Source organism: Hoplias malabaricus, chromosome 15 (assembly GCF_029633855.1).
Source record: "Hoplias malabaricus isolate fHopMal1 chromosome 15, fHopMal1.hap1, whole genome shotgun sequence".
NCBI classification, from domain to species: Eukaryota; Metazoa; Chordata; class Actinopteri; order Characiformes; family Erythrinidae; genus Hoplias; species Hoplias malabaricus.
The window spans coordinates 16,676,075-16,688,919 of NC_089814.1; the positions used below are offsets into that span (position 1 = coordinate 16,676,075).

At 39.6% G+C, this 12,845-nt stretch overlaps 1 protein-coding gene across 2 annotated transcripts in view; it reads left to right on the plus strand.

The window, feature by feature from the left end:
* pcxa (pyruvate carboxylase a) overlaps positions 1-12,845 on the plus strand; it is a 172,607-nt gene that overhangs the window by 124,279 nt on the left and 35,483 nt on the right. For both annotated transcript variants that reach the window (XM_066645625.1, XM_066645627.1), the window contains 3 exons: positions 9,513-9,657; positions 11,863-11,952; positions 12,599-12,820. In XM_066645625.1, the coding sequence (XP_066501722.1) occupies positions 9,513-9,657; positions 11,863-11,952; positions 12,599-12,820 (457 nt within the window). The remainder of the gene's footprint in view (positions 1-9,512; positions 9,658-11,862; positions 11,953-12,598; positions 12,821-12,845) is intronic.

A 12,845-nucleotide genomic window follows, 5' to 3' on the forward strand; every position in this document is an offset into this window, starting at 1 on the left:
GCGCCAGTTCTTCACAGGGCTATGTCAAATTCAAAATCTTATTATTGGATGTGCAGAGATAACATATAAATAGCACTTAGATGAGCTGATTGTCACCTGCATTTCAAATTGCTATTGTGCACTCAGTAATTGGCCTTTACAGCTATTTTTACATGCTTTTACTTATCTTTAACACTGTTTGGCTGACGTCTTTTCATTTTGTGGTTATCTGTGCTTCTTCTCTAATTATGATTGCGTCAACAAGACATCACAAAGATTTCACTACTGCTGCTTGTGTGAGTAGTCTAATTTTAGAAGTGCAAATAGCCTACGTAGCAAATGTTGGCCATTGTGTTGTCACAGCTCTTGGCGATGGGTTTAAGGTGGAAATTTGTATTGCTGTGACCATTTAAATAAAAAAATAAAAGGATACAATACAGATTGGGCATTTTGGTCTTGCCAAGCAGCAAAGGTTAGTCATGTGTCCCGAAGAGAAAACGACAAACACATGGTAATAGTGTGTGAGCAAAGCTGCATGGCGAACTCATAAAGCAAAAGTGTGATTGAGTGATTGTACCCCCCACCCCCTTTGGCACCCATTCCCTCTGTTGTTTTTCTGGGCTCTGCGTTTTTAGGTGAGGAGAGTGAGTCAGTCACAGTCTCTGAGCATGGCTATATATAGAGGCCTGACTCCATGCAGTACAACGCTACACAGCGCTCAGCAGCGAGCAGTAAAGCAGACAGCACGTAAGCCTGGAATTTCAGCCTCCACCCGTTTCCACTGGCTCCATGAGTTCATGTTGTGCTTCATCTTCTAGCACTTACTGTACATCGCTGACATATAGCAGGCTCTGGATAGCAAAGGAAATCCATACTACTGTAATTAGAGGAAGATGAAAAAATCTCATTGTCCCAGCGTTTTTCCATTTAATATGCATCAGCAAATTAGCTGTAGTTTAAAAATGTCCTTCATAAATCATATCATAAGAGCACCTCTGTGAACAGGGGTTTCACTTTTGAGTTCTATGTCAGTGTTAGCACACAGCCCCTGTATCTGATGCCCTTACAGTTATAATGAGCATCTTGCAGACACTGTTATCTAAAATGGTGGCCCATATTGTGATGGCCCACTAACATACAGCAGTATAATGAGATTGTAATTGTGGGCAATATTTTTAGGTTCATTTGTTGTGAATTAGGTGTAGCTTTCTATGAATCCTGTATTTATACGACTTGAGAAATGTCTGTCCTAAGCTGGTATAATTGTTCTTAAGCAGCTGTAATTTGTAAAACAACAATATTCATTTGTTCGTTCATTCATTAACTCTTTCTCTGTAACCGCTTCATGAGGGTTGCACGGAGTCAGGAGCCGAACTGCAATCATTGGACTAAGGCCGTATCAAACCCTCGGTAAAGAACTTGTTTGCATCACACATTCAGCCTGTGAACAATTACAAATAGCCTCTCCGATCTTGTGTTTTTGGACTAGGGGAAAATAACAGAGCACCCAGAGGAAACCCAGGATGCTGAGACCTTAGAGCTGTGTGACATTTACACTCTAGGGTTCTAGTACCATACACTAGAGAACATTAACTAAACCAAAATAGTGCTATTATGTTTAGTGTTCTGATGAAATCATATTGTGTTATGAGCTTACATTTGTAAAGACTTATACTAGTGACTGTACCCACTTCAGGAAATATATTTAGATATATGGTGTAGCACATATGTAGTGTTAGTAAGCATTATTGATACCTAATTCATAGGAAGTGTTACCATGGGTGGTTCACAGAATGTAAAGAGTAGGTGTTATTCTCAAATGGCGCAAAAACATAAACAACAACAACAAATGCTAGAAACATATGATAGAGATATGAGGTTTTAATATGAAGTTTAATTTGAATTGAACATAGAGCGATTCTTAAAACTGCTTTTGACACAAAGCAGCTTCACAGAATTCTGGGTCCCAGCCCCATCTGAGCACACTGCCAAGGCAAGAGTGGCAAGTGTAAACCACCCTCAAAGCAACAGGAAGAAACCTTGAAAGGATCCAAGACTCGAAGTGGGACCAATTCCCCTCTGGTCCCCTTCTGGTGAATACACATGGCAGTTTGTAAACTGATTTTTCATTTTAATTGAAGCCTAGAAAAATATTAATTGTTATAATTCTTGTAAATGTCATGAATGAAGAGTGTACAGTGATCTGTTTTGGATGTTAAAACAGTCTGAATATCTCCTTAAAGCCCAGTCTCAGCTGTCAGTCTGTGACATGGTGTTTCGCACATGCATATTGCTCCATGAGAGATGAGTGGGAATCTGTGCTTCTTGAAGTATGTTGATACTATCTCATGGTCAAAGCAGGCCCGACGTCAGGCAGGTGAGGACACCCCACTCAATATTTCCTGAGTGTCAGAGCAGACAGGATAGGCTGACGTTCAGCAGAGAAACATACAGCTAGTTAGGTCTGATATTGCTTCTGGGTGACTGACCACTATAAGAATAATTAGGTTGTGTTGTAGCTTTGGCAGAACTCATTAGAACAGCGTAACTAAAAGAGGAGCGCTACAAAGACAGCACAGACGTGAAGGCTCCCAGAGATATCAGCCTCCCTCTGCTTCACAGTCAACAAACCTGAGTGACCGTGTCTGAGCAGCGGGACGACGGCACCGACATGTCAGATTACATCTGCACATTTTATACAACAGGGATTTAATTACCAAACGCTGGACTAAATAAATAAGGTTTGAAGCTGGAGTCGCAAACCTAGATTGGAAGTTTATTCCAAAGCTTGGGGGCTCTATGGGTGAGTTCACACAACAAGTTTAAGTGGCCAAAATCTGATTTTGTTCTGCTGTTCGCACTGCCTCTATAATGTGACTTATATCACACTCCTAAACCTGATCTGAATGCCCAAAAGGACCATGCTTCTGGCTCTGACCAGAAGGTCCACCTGTTTCATCCAAAGCACGTTTGTTTTTGAATGGAATGGAAAGAGTCTGTTGTAATGTGCAAAACCTTATCGCATAACCACCATTTCCTATATTCCAATGAGTGTGAAAAACAATGTATATATTAAAGACAGCACAACACACACTAACACACCACCACATCAGGGTCACTACAGCACTGAGAAGGATCCACCACCAAAATCATACCTGCCTATCATAACAGACCAGACTGTTATGCCAACTGCAGACATTTAAAGTCCATTCTGGATTTGATTGGCAGGCAGTGTAAGGCTGATTGCATCTAACAAATATGGCCAGACTTCATAGTTAATGTAAGAACTCTGGCGGTGGCGTCTGGACCAGCAGAACAATATAAAGATAAGCTTTATAAAGGGCCTGTAAATGCTTTTTTTTTTTTTTTTTTTTTTTAGATGATAACAGGGATATAAAGCCTTTCACTGAATAGGTTCACCTCATGGCTGTCTGTGGGTTAAAAGTCTATTAAGTATGTGCTGCATTGATTGAGTGGCTTTAAATTGCCTTCATATTCAGTTATAAAACCATTCGTCAAGGCTTTGTGTTGTGTTCTCTGCTGTGTGTCTATTGTCTCTTTTCTCACTTTCCAAAGAAAAAACAGGTTGAACAGCTATTTACCAACTGAATCTGTCTCTATTCTATACTGTTTGGTTTGGGTGTTTACTTTCCCTTCCTTACTAAGTGAGATACAGGAGGTTTGCTATTCAGTCCCTGGCATTGTTTAATTTCTATTGATATGATGGCTGGTGACATGTGGACAAAGGGCCTATTTATAGCGCATGTCCTTCAAATGTTCTGTTATATTTCTGCCATTAATGAACCCTCTGTTTTAAAGCAGAGCACTGAGCTGGTCAGTGTGGAAAAAGCCTAGCAGCCTTTTTTCAGCACAGCGGACAGCTCCTCGGCTGAAGTATGGCTTGTTCAGCTGTGCACTTGTGGACTAGCTCATGCAAGCTGCAATCCATCAAACACCATTATAATATCCCCATTAGTCTCGTCTTTTGTCCTGCTCTACAGTGGATTCTCTATATGAATGCCTGTTCTTGCTGCTCGCTCTTCTATTTCCTGCTCTCCTGCTTATAGCGGAATCTAATTTCTCATCAGTTCTTAGGCAAACAGGTGGCCTTGGAGTGGTCCTCAGTCTTACTGCTCTGTGAAGGATTGTATTATGCTTTATTTTTCTTCATCCTCTATTTTTTTTTCACTCTGTGTGTGGCCGCCCACTTGATGCAGTCATTGTGAAAACCCTGAGCCGTGAGGCTAGTGGGCAGAAAATCTCTTCCAGTGGTGCACCACTGCATGGTGCGCTCTTCACACAAACCAAAAAGCAAAAACCTGTTTCCTGTAGCTGGGGTGGAACTCTCTCTCACGCACTCACTCGTGCTCTCGTTGTTACTCTTTCTCTTTTTTTGCTCTCTTGCTTTCTCCCTTGCGTTGTTACTGTCTTTCCCTCTCATTCTTAATCCCCCATCTCTCTATCTCCTGTCTTTCTCACATTTCTCTCTCTCTCTCTCTCTCTCTCTCTCTCACCCTCTCTCTATGATGGTATCTTCTTTTCCCTCATAATCTCACAATCTCTAGTTTTCTCTTTGTGCCTCTAATGATATGGTCTCTTACAACCCCCCCCCCCCCACACACACACACACACACAACCTCAGCTCACACATCTTTCTATTTCTTTCACCCTCGGTGTTTCTGTAGGCAGTGAGTATTGAGTGAGCAGACAGGATGTGGTGGTGTGAGCATGATGGTATTGAAAGCTCCCTGTTGGCTCAGTATCCAAACGCCATTAAAACCTCGGCATGTCGACCAGGCCATTACCCATCTGAACCCCTCCTTAATAAACTGCTGCGTGTGTATATGCACTACTGTCCTCATAGCATAACTATAAAAGCCTCATTTCCCTTTTCTCATCTCCGCCCTTGCTTTCATTCACTGATCCATAATGCTGCACGTTTTAATGCACAATTACGGTTTATTTGCTGTGGTTAATACATTGGGGGGAAAACAAATAAAACACCCCGACATTTTTACGGCTGGTCCCAGTGTCTGAATGATGGTGTGAGAGACAAATGACTAAATTTTCCAGTCACTGCTTACAGCTCAAGACATGATGAGCTAATTCAAACCTTTCTGAATAGAGCAAAACTAAACAAAAATTTGCTCTAATTGTTGGCATGGCTGCTGACAGTGATTTATTTTCTTTTGTTTTTGCTAATGGCTGCTCGTTTAAAAATAATACGTACCATATGTTGTATATGGACACCCCTTATAATTAGTGAATTCAGCTACGTTATTGTGTGGACCCTGATTTACAGTTGTACAGTGTGTGAAGTCTATAGAAAATAATTAAATTAATGATGTCCTGGAGCATAAGGTCACCATACTGAACCTGGGTTAGAATGACACAAGGTCGTTCAGCATTAGGCTGTGGAGCGCCATCAAGTAAACTTGAGATGAGTTTGGCTTTCACGATCCAGGACCACAAATGTTTAAATAATTTCTGGGTGAAATAATAAGCCTTTATCATGCTTATCCTATAGATGCTTGTGTAAGTTTATGGGCTTTGTTTTTGTGTAAAACAAAGTGATGTAAGATTTAAGACTGCAATGCAGGTACATTTGATCATGGGACCGTCAGAAAAACAGGTAAGATACAGGTCAATAAAGGAACATACAGTGCAGTGAAAATGTGCTCGTTTGCATTAGCTCACAATTTATATAAACAAGAATTTTATTCTCATCACAGTGATCAAAAGTATTATTGAAAATAATGTATTATTTATTACTATTGTTATTATGAGTATTTATGAAATCATTATTATTTTTAAATGATTTAATTATATCAATTATTTTTAAAAGTAACATTTTGTTACTATAGTTTATCATTTATTATTTAATAGTCATATAGAAAATATTATTCAAAATATATATTATTCCCCATGTGTAAAATCATAAATGGAGCAAAGAAAATATTTTAAAAGTTGAAATTGAGAATTTTTTTATGTGATGCCTGCAGCACATCCCAAACAATTGGGAACAAGAGTGGAGAAAAGTACAGAAAAACAATTGAGGTTAATTGGCAGCAGTTTAGTGACAGGATTGTGTTTATATAAAAAAAAAGATGGCTCAGAGAGGCAGACTCAGAAGTAAAAACAGAGAGATTCATCAGTTTGTGACAGATCATGTGAGCCAATAGTAAAACAATTAAAGAATGGGGTTTATCATCATAAAATAGAAAAGAACCTGAGCATTTCATAATCTATGAAGCATAACGACGATTCAGTGAATCCAGAGAGACAAGCCATTATTGGCTGGCTCTGATCTTCAGGTTCTAAGAAGGCACTGAACTAAAATCAGACAGGTTTCTGTAGTGGAAATCACTGCATGGGTTAAGGTGGACATCCTGTTTTCCACTCTAATGATGCAAGAGACCATCCAGACTGTTAACAGCTATAATTGCAAAAGCCAACATCTGTCGTAGTATGGCATGTGCAGCAGTAACCATGGCAAGGTTGACTTACATATGTAAGATATTTTCATTGATGTTGAGGTAGTGCTGGGCAGTATGACCAAAATTCTATATAAAAAAAAAAACTAAATAAAATAAATTTCCACATTAGTGTTACATGTAATACAGGTTTGCATGGCCCCACAGTCCATAGTCAGTTGTCAGAGGGTGGCACTCAATTAGTGAGTTGCAGTGAAAATGTAGAACCTTTTATTTAACACATTTTTCAGATAACTTCCAAACTATAGGCAAATTTTCACAACTTATATAAACCAGCTACACTCTTAAGGTTATCAAGCTATCTTTTTTTTTTTATTTTAGAAAATTTTACCTTCATTAATTTACAACATAGTTAAACAAATAAGAGGTATTTAGATGTAAAGTAGCCAGGGCTGCTTGTCCGTGGTTGTATTGCAATGAAGAAGTCCCAAATATCTTCATTAAACAACAATATTTATACAAATAAATAATGTCAATAATCATAAATAGCAACAATGTGCAACTTCCAGCAATAATACTATTGATACTTTAGCTCGACAGCATTTGCAGTAAGTGTGTGTTTGGTTCACAACTGACCTTTTAAACTCCAAGTCTGTTGTCTATAGATACATGGCTCCTTTTTTTGGCAAAAGTCATTATCTTTTAATTCAATGTCTGGTACAACTTCAACAGCACTATGTTGAGGTAAACATTGAGAGACATGGGCAGCTGTAAAGATGACCTCTGATACTGGGAAGTACATGGTTATTTCAGCAAGACAATCCCAGGCCGCATTCTGTATGTGCTACAACAAAATGGCTTTGTAGTCTGTGTTAGTGTGTGTTTGACTGACACTGTCTGCGGTCCTGCGGTCTCCTATGATATATCATGAACCCAAATGTTTCGGTGTTGTAACACAGTGGTAAACATGCCTTTCTCCCAAATTTTATTTGGAGCATGTGGAAGGTATCACATTTCAAACATGTATTTATTTACAAAATGAACACAAAAGAAGTCAAATAAATCCAGTCGTTCAGTGAAAAGACTGGAATTATTCTTTGTGACTTTGTTAGTTAAAAAAAGCTTCAAGGGTATAAACAAGCCCATCTTTTTATTGCATTTAACATGTCCCAGCATCTCTGAAAATGGGTTTTGTAATAAATGTGCCATTATTTTAATACAAGCTTCTAGAACCTTCAGCACAGTTTTTGAGCTTGAGTTTAGGTGATATCTGTTGTGTTGTCATCCATTATTGCTAGTGCTTATACTGTTGGACCCGTTCAGTGTGTCGGTGTGTGGAGAGCAATGAGTGGAGCGTGGAGAAGGATGCAATTATAGTTTTTGTAGTCAGAGAAATCTGGGTCAGAGAGCCAGCCAATGTTTGTGAGTCTTCACAAGATGAGAGGGGAAAATGATGGTCTCTCTCCCTCTCTCTTGCTCTCTTGTGCAGATACTCTGACACTCTTTTTCTCCCTCTCTCTCTCTGACCACCAGGCCCATGGCCAATCTCCCCCTTCAGGGACCCTGCCCACTGCTCTGGATGTACATGTATGCATATGTGGAGGTGGAAGAGCTTGGAGGGAATACACAGTGCTTTAAAGATAGGCTCCGATTTCAAGCTCCCTTCACTCTCTCACTCTGCTGCTCCACATTTTACATTTCCCTCTCTCTCCTTCTCCAATCCTTTTATATTCCTCTCTTCCCACTCACTCCTTCTGCTTTCATCCTAGCTTCAGTTTTTACCTCCTAAGTAATTTTCTTTTTCTCCATATTTATTTCACTCTACCACTTTTCATTTTCATTTATCTCTCCTCTCTCTCATCTGCTGTAGTCCTCTCTCTGAGTTCAGTGCTGGAAAGGCTGATGGCGATCACTTGGGGTTGAGCTGGGTGTTAATGCTGTCAGAAGCAGAGCTGGACAGTGATGAGGTCAGATCTGCAGCGGAGCACGTTCAAAGTACTTTTCAGAGCATTTCCAGGGGCTTTTTAGGAAGGTTGGGATTTCTTTGTGGATTTACTTTTCTGTAAAGCTCAAATTTACTGGAACGTTTTGTCCGTCTTTCTGGTTTACTATTTTTTTTCTCACCCTGTCTCCCTGTCACCCTGTCTCACATCTTCTGCCCCCCAACCACCCCCCCCCCACGCCGCCTTTGTCTTTCTTCTGATTCAGGCACCTGTTGGAACTGGCCTATAACTCACTCACTCATATTTAACAACGTGACACAAGACGCTAGTGAGGGATTTTCCGTATGAAAGTGTGTCTGTACTGGTGTTTCTTTCTGTTTCCATATGGGTTTCTTTCTGGGATGCTCCTGCACAGACGCTCTGTAGATTCATATACTTCTTTTAAATCTAATGCTGCACTTAAGTTGTACTAAAGTTTCTGTTCAAAACTGTTAAAGACCATTCTCGGATTGTCCAAGGCTAGTTCCTGCTTTAGGCTCTTGGGCTGTGTTTGTTTACCTGCATTTTGGTTTATTTTGAGCTGTAAACTATCACAAGCTTCAAGGATCCAATTTATTTGTATTTTGGCAGATTTCTTAGTGGAACCTGAAGGACAGGACACTGACGATATAAAACTTTCAGGTATTAGTGTAATCACACACTAGAGGATTTTGTGTGTTTACAAAGCTCTGTGTCTCTGGATTTGAGGAGGTTGGAGGGTGTTGATGGAGAATGTTCTTTGTGTGATATTTAACATTATGCTTTAATAAAGGATTGTCTTTCTTTTATTCATCCTCTCCTTTCTTTTGTCTGTAATGTCATTGTCTTTTTTCATTCTTCCTTTCTTCTTTTCTCTTATATATAATTTTTTTTCTTCTGTTTCTCCCTCTCCCCGTCCCTCCCTCCCCTGGCTTTATGTGATGGACGAGGTATCGAGTGTTTAGATAATGGTATTGATTTTAGGACTACCCACTAAAGGCCCTATTTGCCCCTGTAGGAGCATTATCACCTGGGGTGTGTTGTGTCTACAGGCTTTGTGCTCCTCCAGTGGTCAGCGTCTGCTCTCTAGAAGCCCTCTCTAATGCTTAGTCTCTCTCTTCCCTTCTCTGTCTCACAGACGAATATCCCCTTCCTCAAAAATGTTTTGAGCAATGACCAGTTCCTTTATGGCACAGTTGACACGCAGTTCATCGACGAGAATCCGGAGCTGTTCAACCTCAAACCAGGGCAGAACCGAGCCCAGAAACTCCTCCATTACTTGGGTAGGATTCACAATGGAATTAATTTAAACTGGTTGACATTCTTTGGCCCAGTTCATATGTATTTAATAAAATGATTTCAAAGATCTCTAATCAAAACAGAACATGCTGCTATAGAATATTTTCAATGTCAAAAATGATGACTAAATACTGTTTAAATAGCAAGATGTACAGCAATCTGAATCATTTATTTCTGATTGAAGATTACAGCTGAACTGTTTAAATGGGCACCCAACAATCAGATCATCTCCATTTACATCCACACTAAGTGATTATATCCAAACTGCTTAACGTCTTTAAACTGTGCCTGCTATACAAAGCATGCTCTAAATTTCTGCCAGGCAGCTGTGCAATATACGGCTGAATATTAAAGGCTTAATGCTAGACATATTGTACCACTGTGTGTAAGAGCTGTTATTTCATAAATTATATAGCACGCTACATAGTGAGCAGGAAAAAGACGCTATGTATCACTGTGTTAAAGCAGTTCAGCTTGTGAGAGACTTTGCCCAAGTTTTTTGATGTACTTGTTTTTTTTAATTACTTACAAGCCTTGCAAAATAGTCTTCAGATTTACTTTTAAACTAAGCTTATAATTAACACTTTAAATGTTTGAAGCATAAGCTTTGTTTCTTTTGAAAACCAGTTCTTCACAACCCCCACAAGTTGACCCTACTAAACCACCATCGTGATACTAACGCACACACAACAAGCTCACAGTTTCTGATTGGGAATGTAATCATATACAGTTAAATTGTTTCTTGTATATAAAATAATAATATTTAAATGATTAGCTGCATTATTAGATGAGAGAGGAATTAGATTCAAACAGACCTCAATCATTGTACTTTAAAGATTCGTGTACATTAAAGTATTACATTGTTTGAGCCATTATCAGATTATAAATGGGTTACCAGGCAACATGTCAACATCTAATTAACCTCACACAGTATTTGGGTAATTATCAGAGTATCTGAATATTTGAATAATTCTCTTATTTATCAGGATAGTCATCTTTGTGTTGAGCTGTTTTTGAGTAGGCACACTTGAGTTCAGGATACACTCAGTGCTTCCACTTGTGAGCTGAAGTAGATGATGTTTTCTTCTGACTTTCATTGATGGAGATTTTGACACTGTATACACAACAAAAATGTAGGATTCCATTTGTAGCTTTTAGCAGAAGAATGGCTCACATTAACACTTCATGTTTTCATAAGTCAAACCAAGAAACTATATAGTGTTTCTAAAACTAAACCCATGACTCATAATCTTCTTGATAAATGAATGTGAACCTTGGCTTGAGTTTGAACCAAATAGTCCCTGCATGATGTTAATGATCAAGTTTGTGTAAAACATGAGAGAGATGTCCCATGGGGAGGGAGAAAGCTAACACATAAAATACAGAAGATCAACACACAAACCTTTTATACCATTTATATAATTAATTCTAAATAAATAATAAAAATAGTGTAGAATTACAAATGTTTTTAAAATCAGAATCTGAGATCTAAATTCATTACATGAAATCTTAATGTGTATGAGTGGGCGGTGGTAGTCAATGCCCACCCAGAGGGATCCACTGCCTATCTTGTGATGTTGTTCTCACACACCCCTTTCTAAAAATTCCACTAATTTTCATCCCCCATGCTATGAATAAGTGTTTCTAGATGCGTTAAGTGTTTTACATTCTGTGGAGGTAATCCAGAGTTAAATACCCAGCATCAGTGCCTGACCTCAGTGAAGCGCCCATTTCAGAATGCAATCAAATCCTGACAGAAGTCTTCTAACATTGAGTATAAATCGTTCAGAGTGCGAGAACTGCTAATCACTGAAGCAAAGTGGGTCAGACTACCTATTAATACCCTTTACAGAGGAAGGGATGTTGCAGGTAAATGTGTCCATATGCTAGCCATAGTGTGTAAGGAGTCCAGTAAAGATGTTTTGCCATTGCACCATTTGCTCTTACAGTAGTTATGGCCTTGGTAAATCTGGAGAGGTACAAAAATGTACTGGTCAGCAGTACTTCAGGAACAGAGCTGGAAACCTCCTGCACTGCAGTCTTTTTAAGCCTTGGTCTAGTTTTCTAATCAGGTGTGGCTTTTTGTAGTTGGCCTTTAGAGGATGCAGTGGCAGGTTTGCTTTGAGGACTTTGAGTGTGGTGTGAGATGGCTGAAGAGTGTTTTTTGTGTGTGGCTGCTTTAATCTCAGGTCATGTTATGGTGAACGGCCCTACTACTCCCATCCCTGTCAAGGCTAAGCCTTCCTCCATTGATCCAGTCGTCCCCACAGTGCCTCTCGGTAAGTAACACACACACACACAGGCTGTCAGTAAGCGCAGTCAGAGTGCAGTAGAGACTGCAGTGTGAGTCAAATGTAAGCCGCAGCTTCACTTCTTTCACTCCTTTGCAGCCATGGGATTTTAGTAATGCATGCTGAAGAGAGAGAGAGTGCAGAAGTGTGTGTGTGTGTGTGAGTGTGTGCGTGTATGTTTTCATGATAAGAGCAACTTAATCTCCTTCACCCCTGCAGACTAAATGTAAGCCTTCAACATACTCTGATTCATGTGAAGCAGGAGGCTGACATTTTAGGTGTGTGTTAATAAAAGGATCTTTTCACTATTTTATTTTATTTTTTTTTTCTTTCTGTTTGTGCCTCCACACAATCTTTGCCTTTTGGGTGCATTTTTAGTTGATTTTTGTTTATGGTGTAAAGAGGAATCAATTACGTGGCTTTCAGAGGTAATTTGTTCCTTTTAGAAAATGTATTTATTAAACCAGTGTGTGTGTGTGTGTATGTCTGTCTCTGCCTACTTCTGTATGTGTGACTGACAAGAAATATGAAAGCTACTGACTGATGTAATTTAAATGCTGCTTTTCATGCTTTACACTCTACTGTGGTTGATAATGTCTGTGGTATTGAGGAGCTATTTGTACGTGTGCTGTAGGTGACCCTCCTACAGGTTTTCGTGATGTGTTGCTGAGGGAGGGTCCAGAGGGCTTTGCAAAAGCAGTGCGATCCCACCAGGGTTTGCTTCTGATGGACACCACCTTCAGAGATGCCCATCAATCTCTTCTGGCCACCAGAGTGCGGACCCATGACCTAAAAAAGGTCTCGCCATTCGTGGCCCACAACTTCAGCAACCTCTTCAGCATGGAAAACTGGGGAGGTGGGACACGTATCTGTTTTATAGA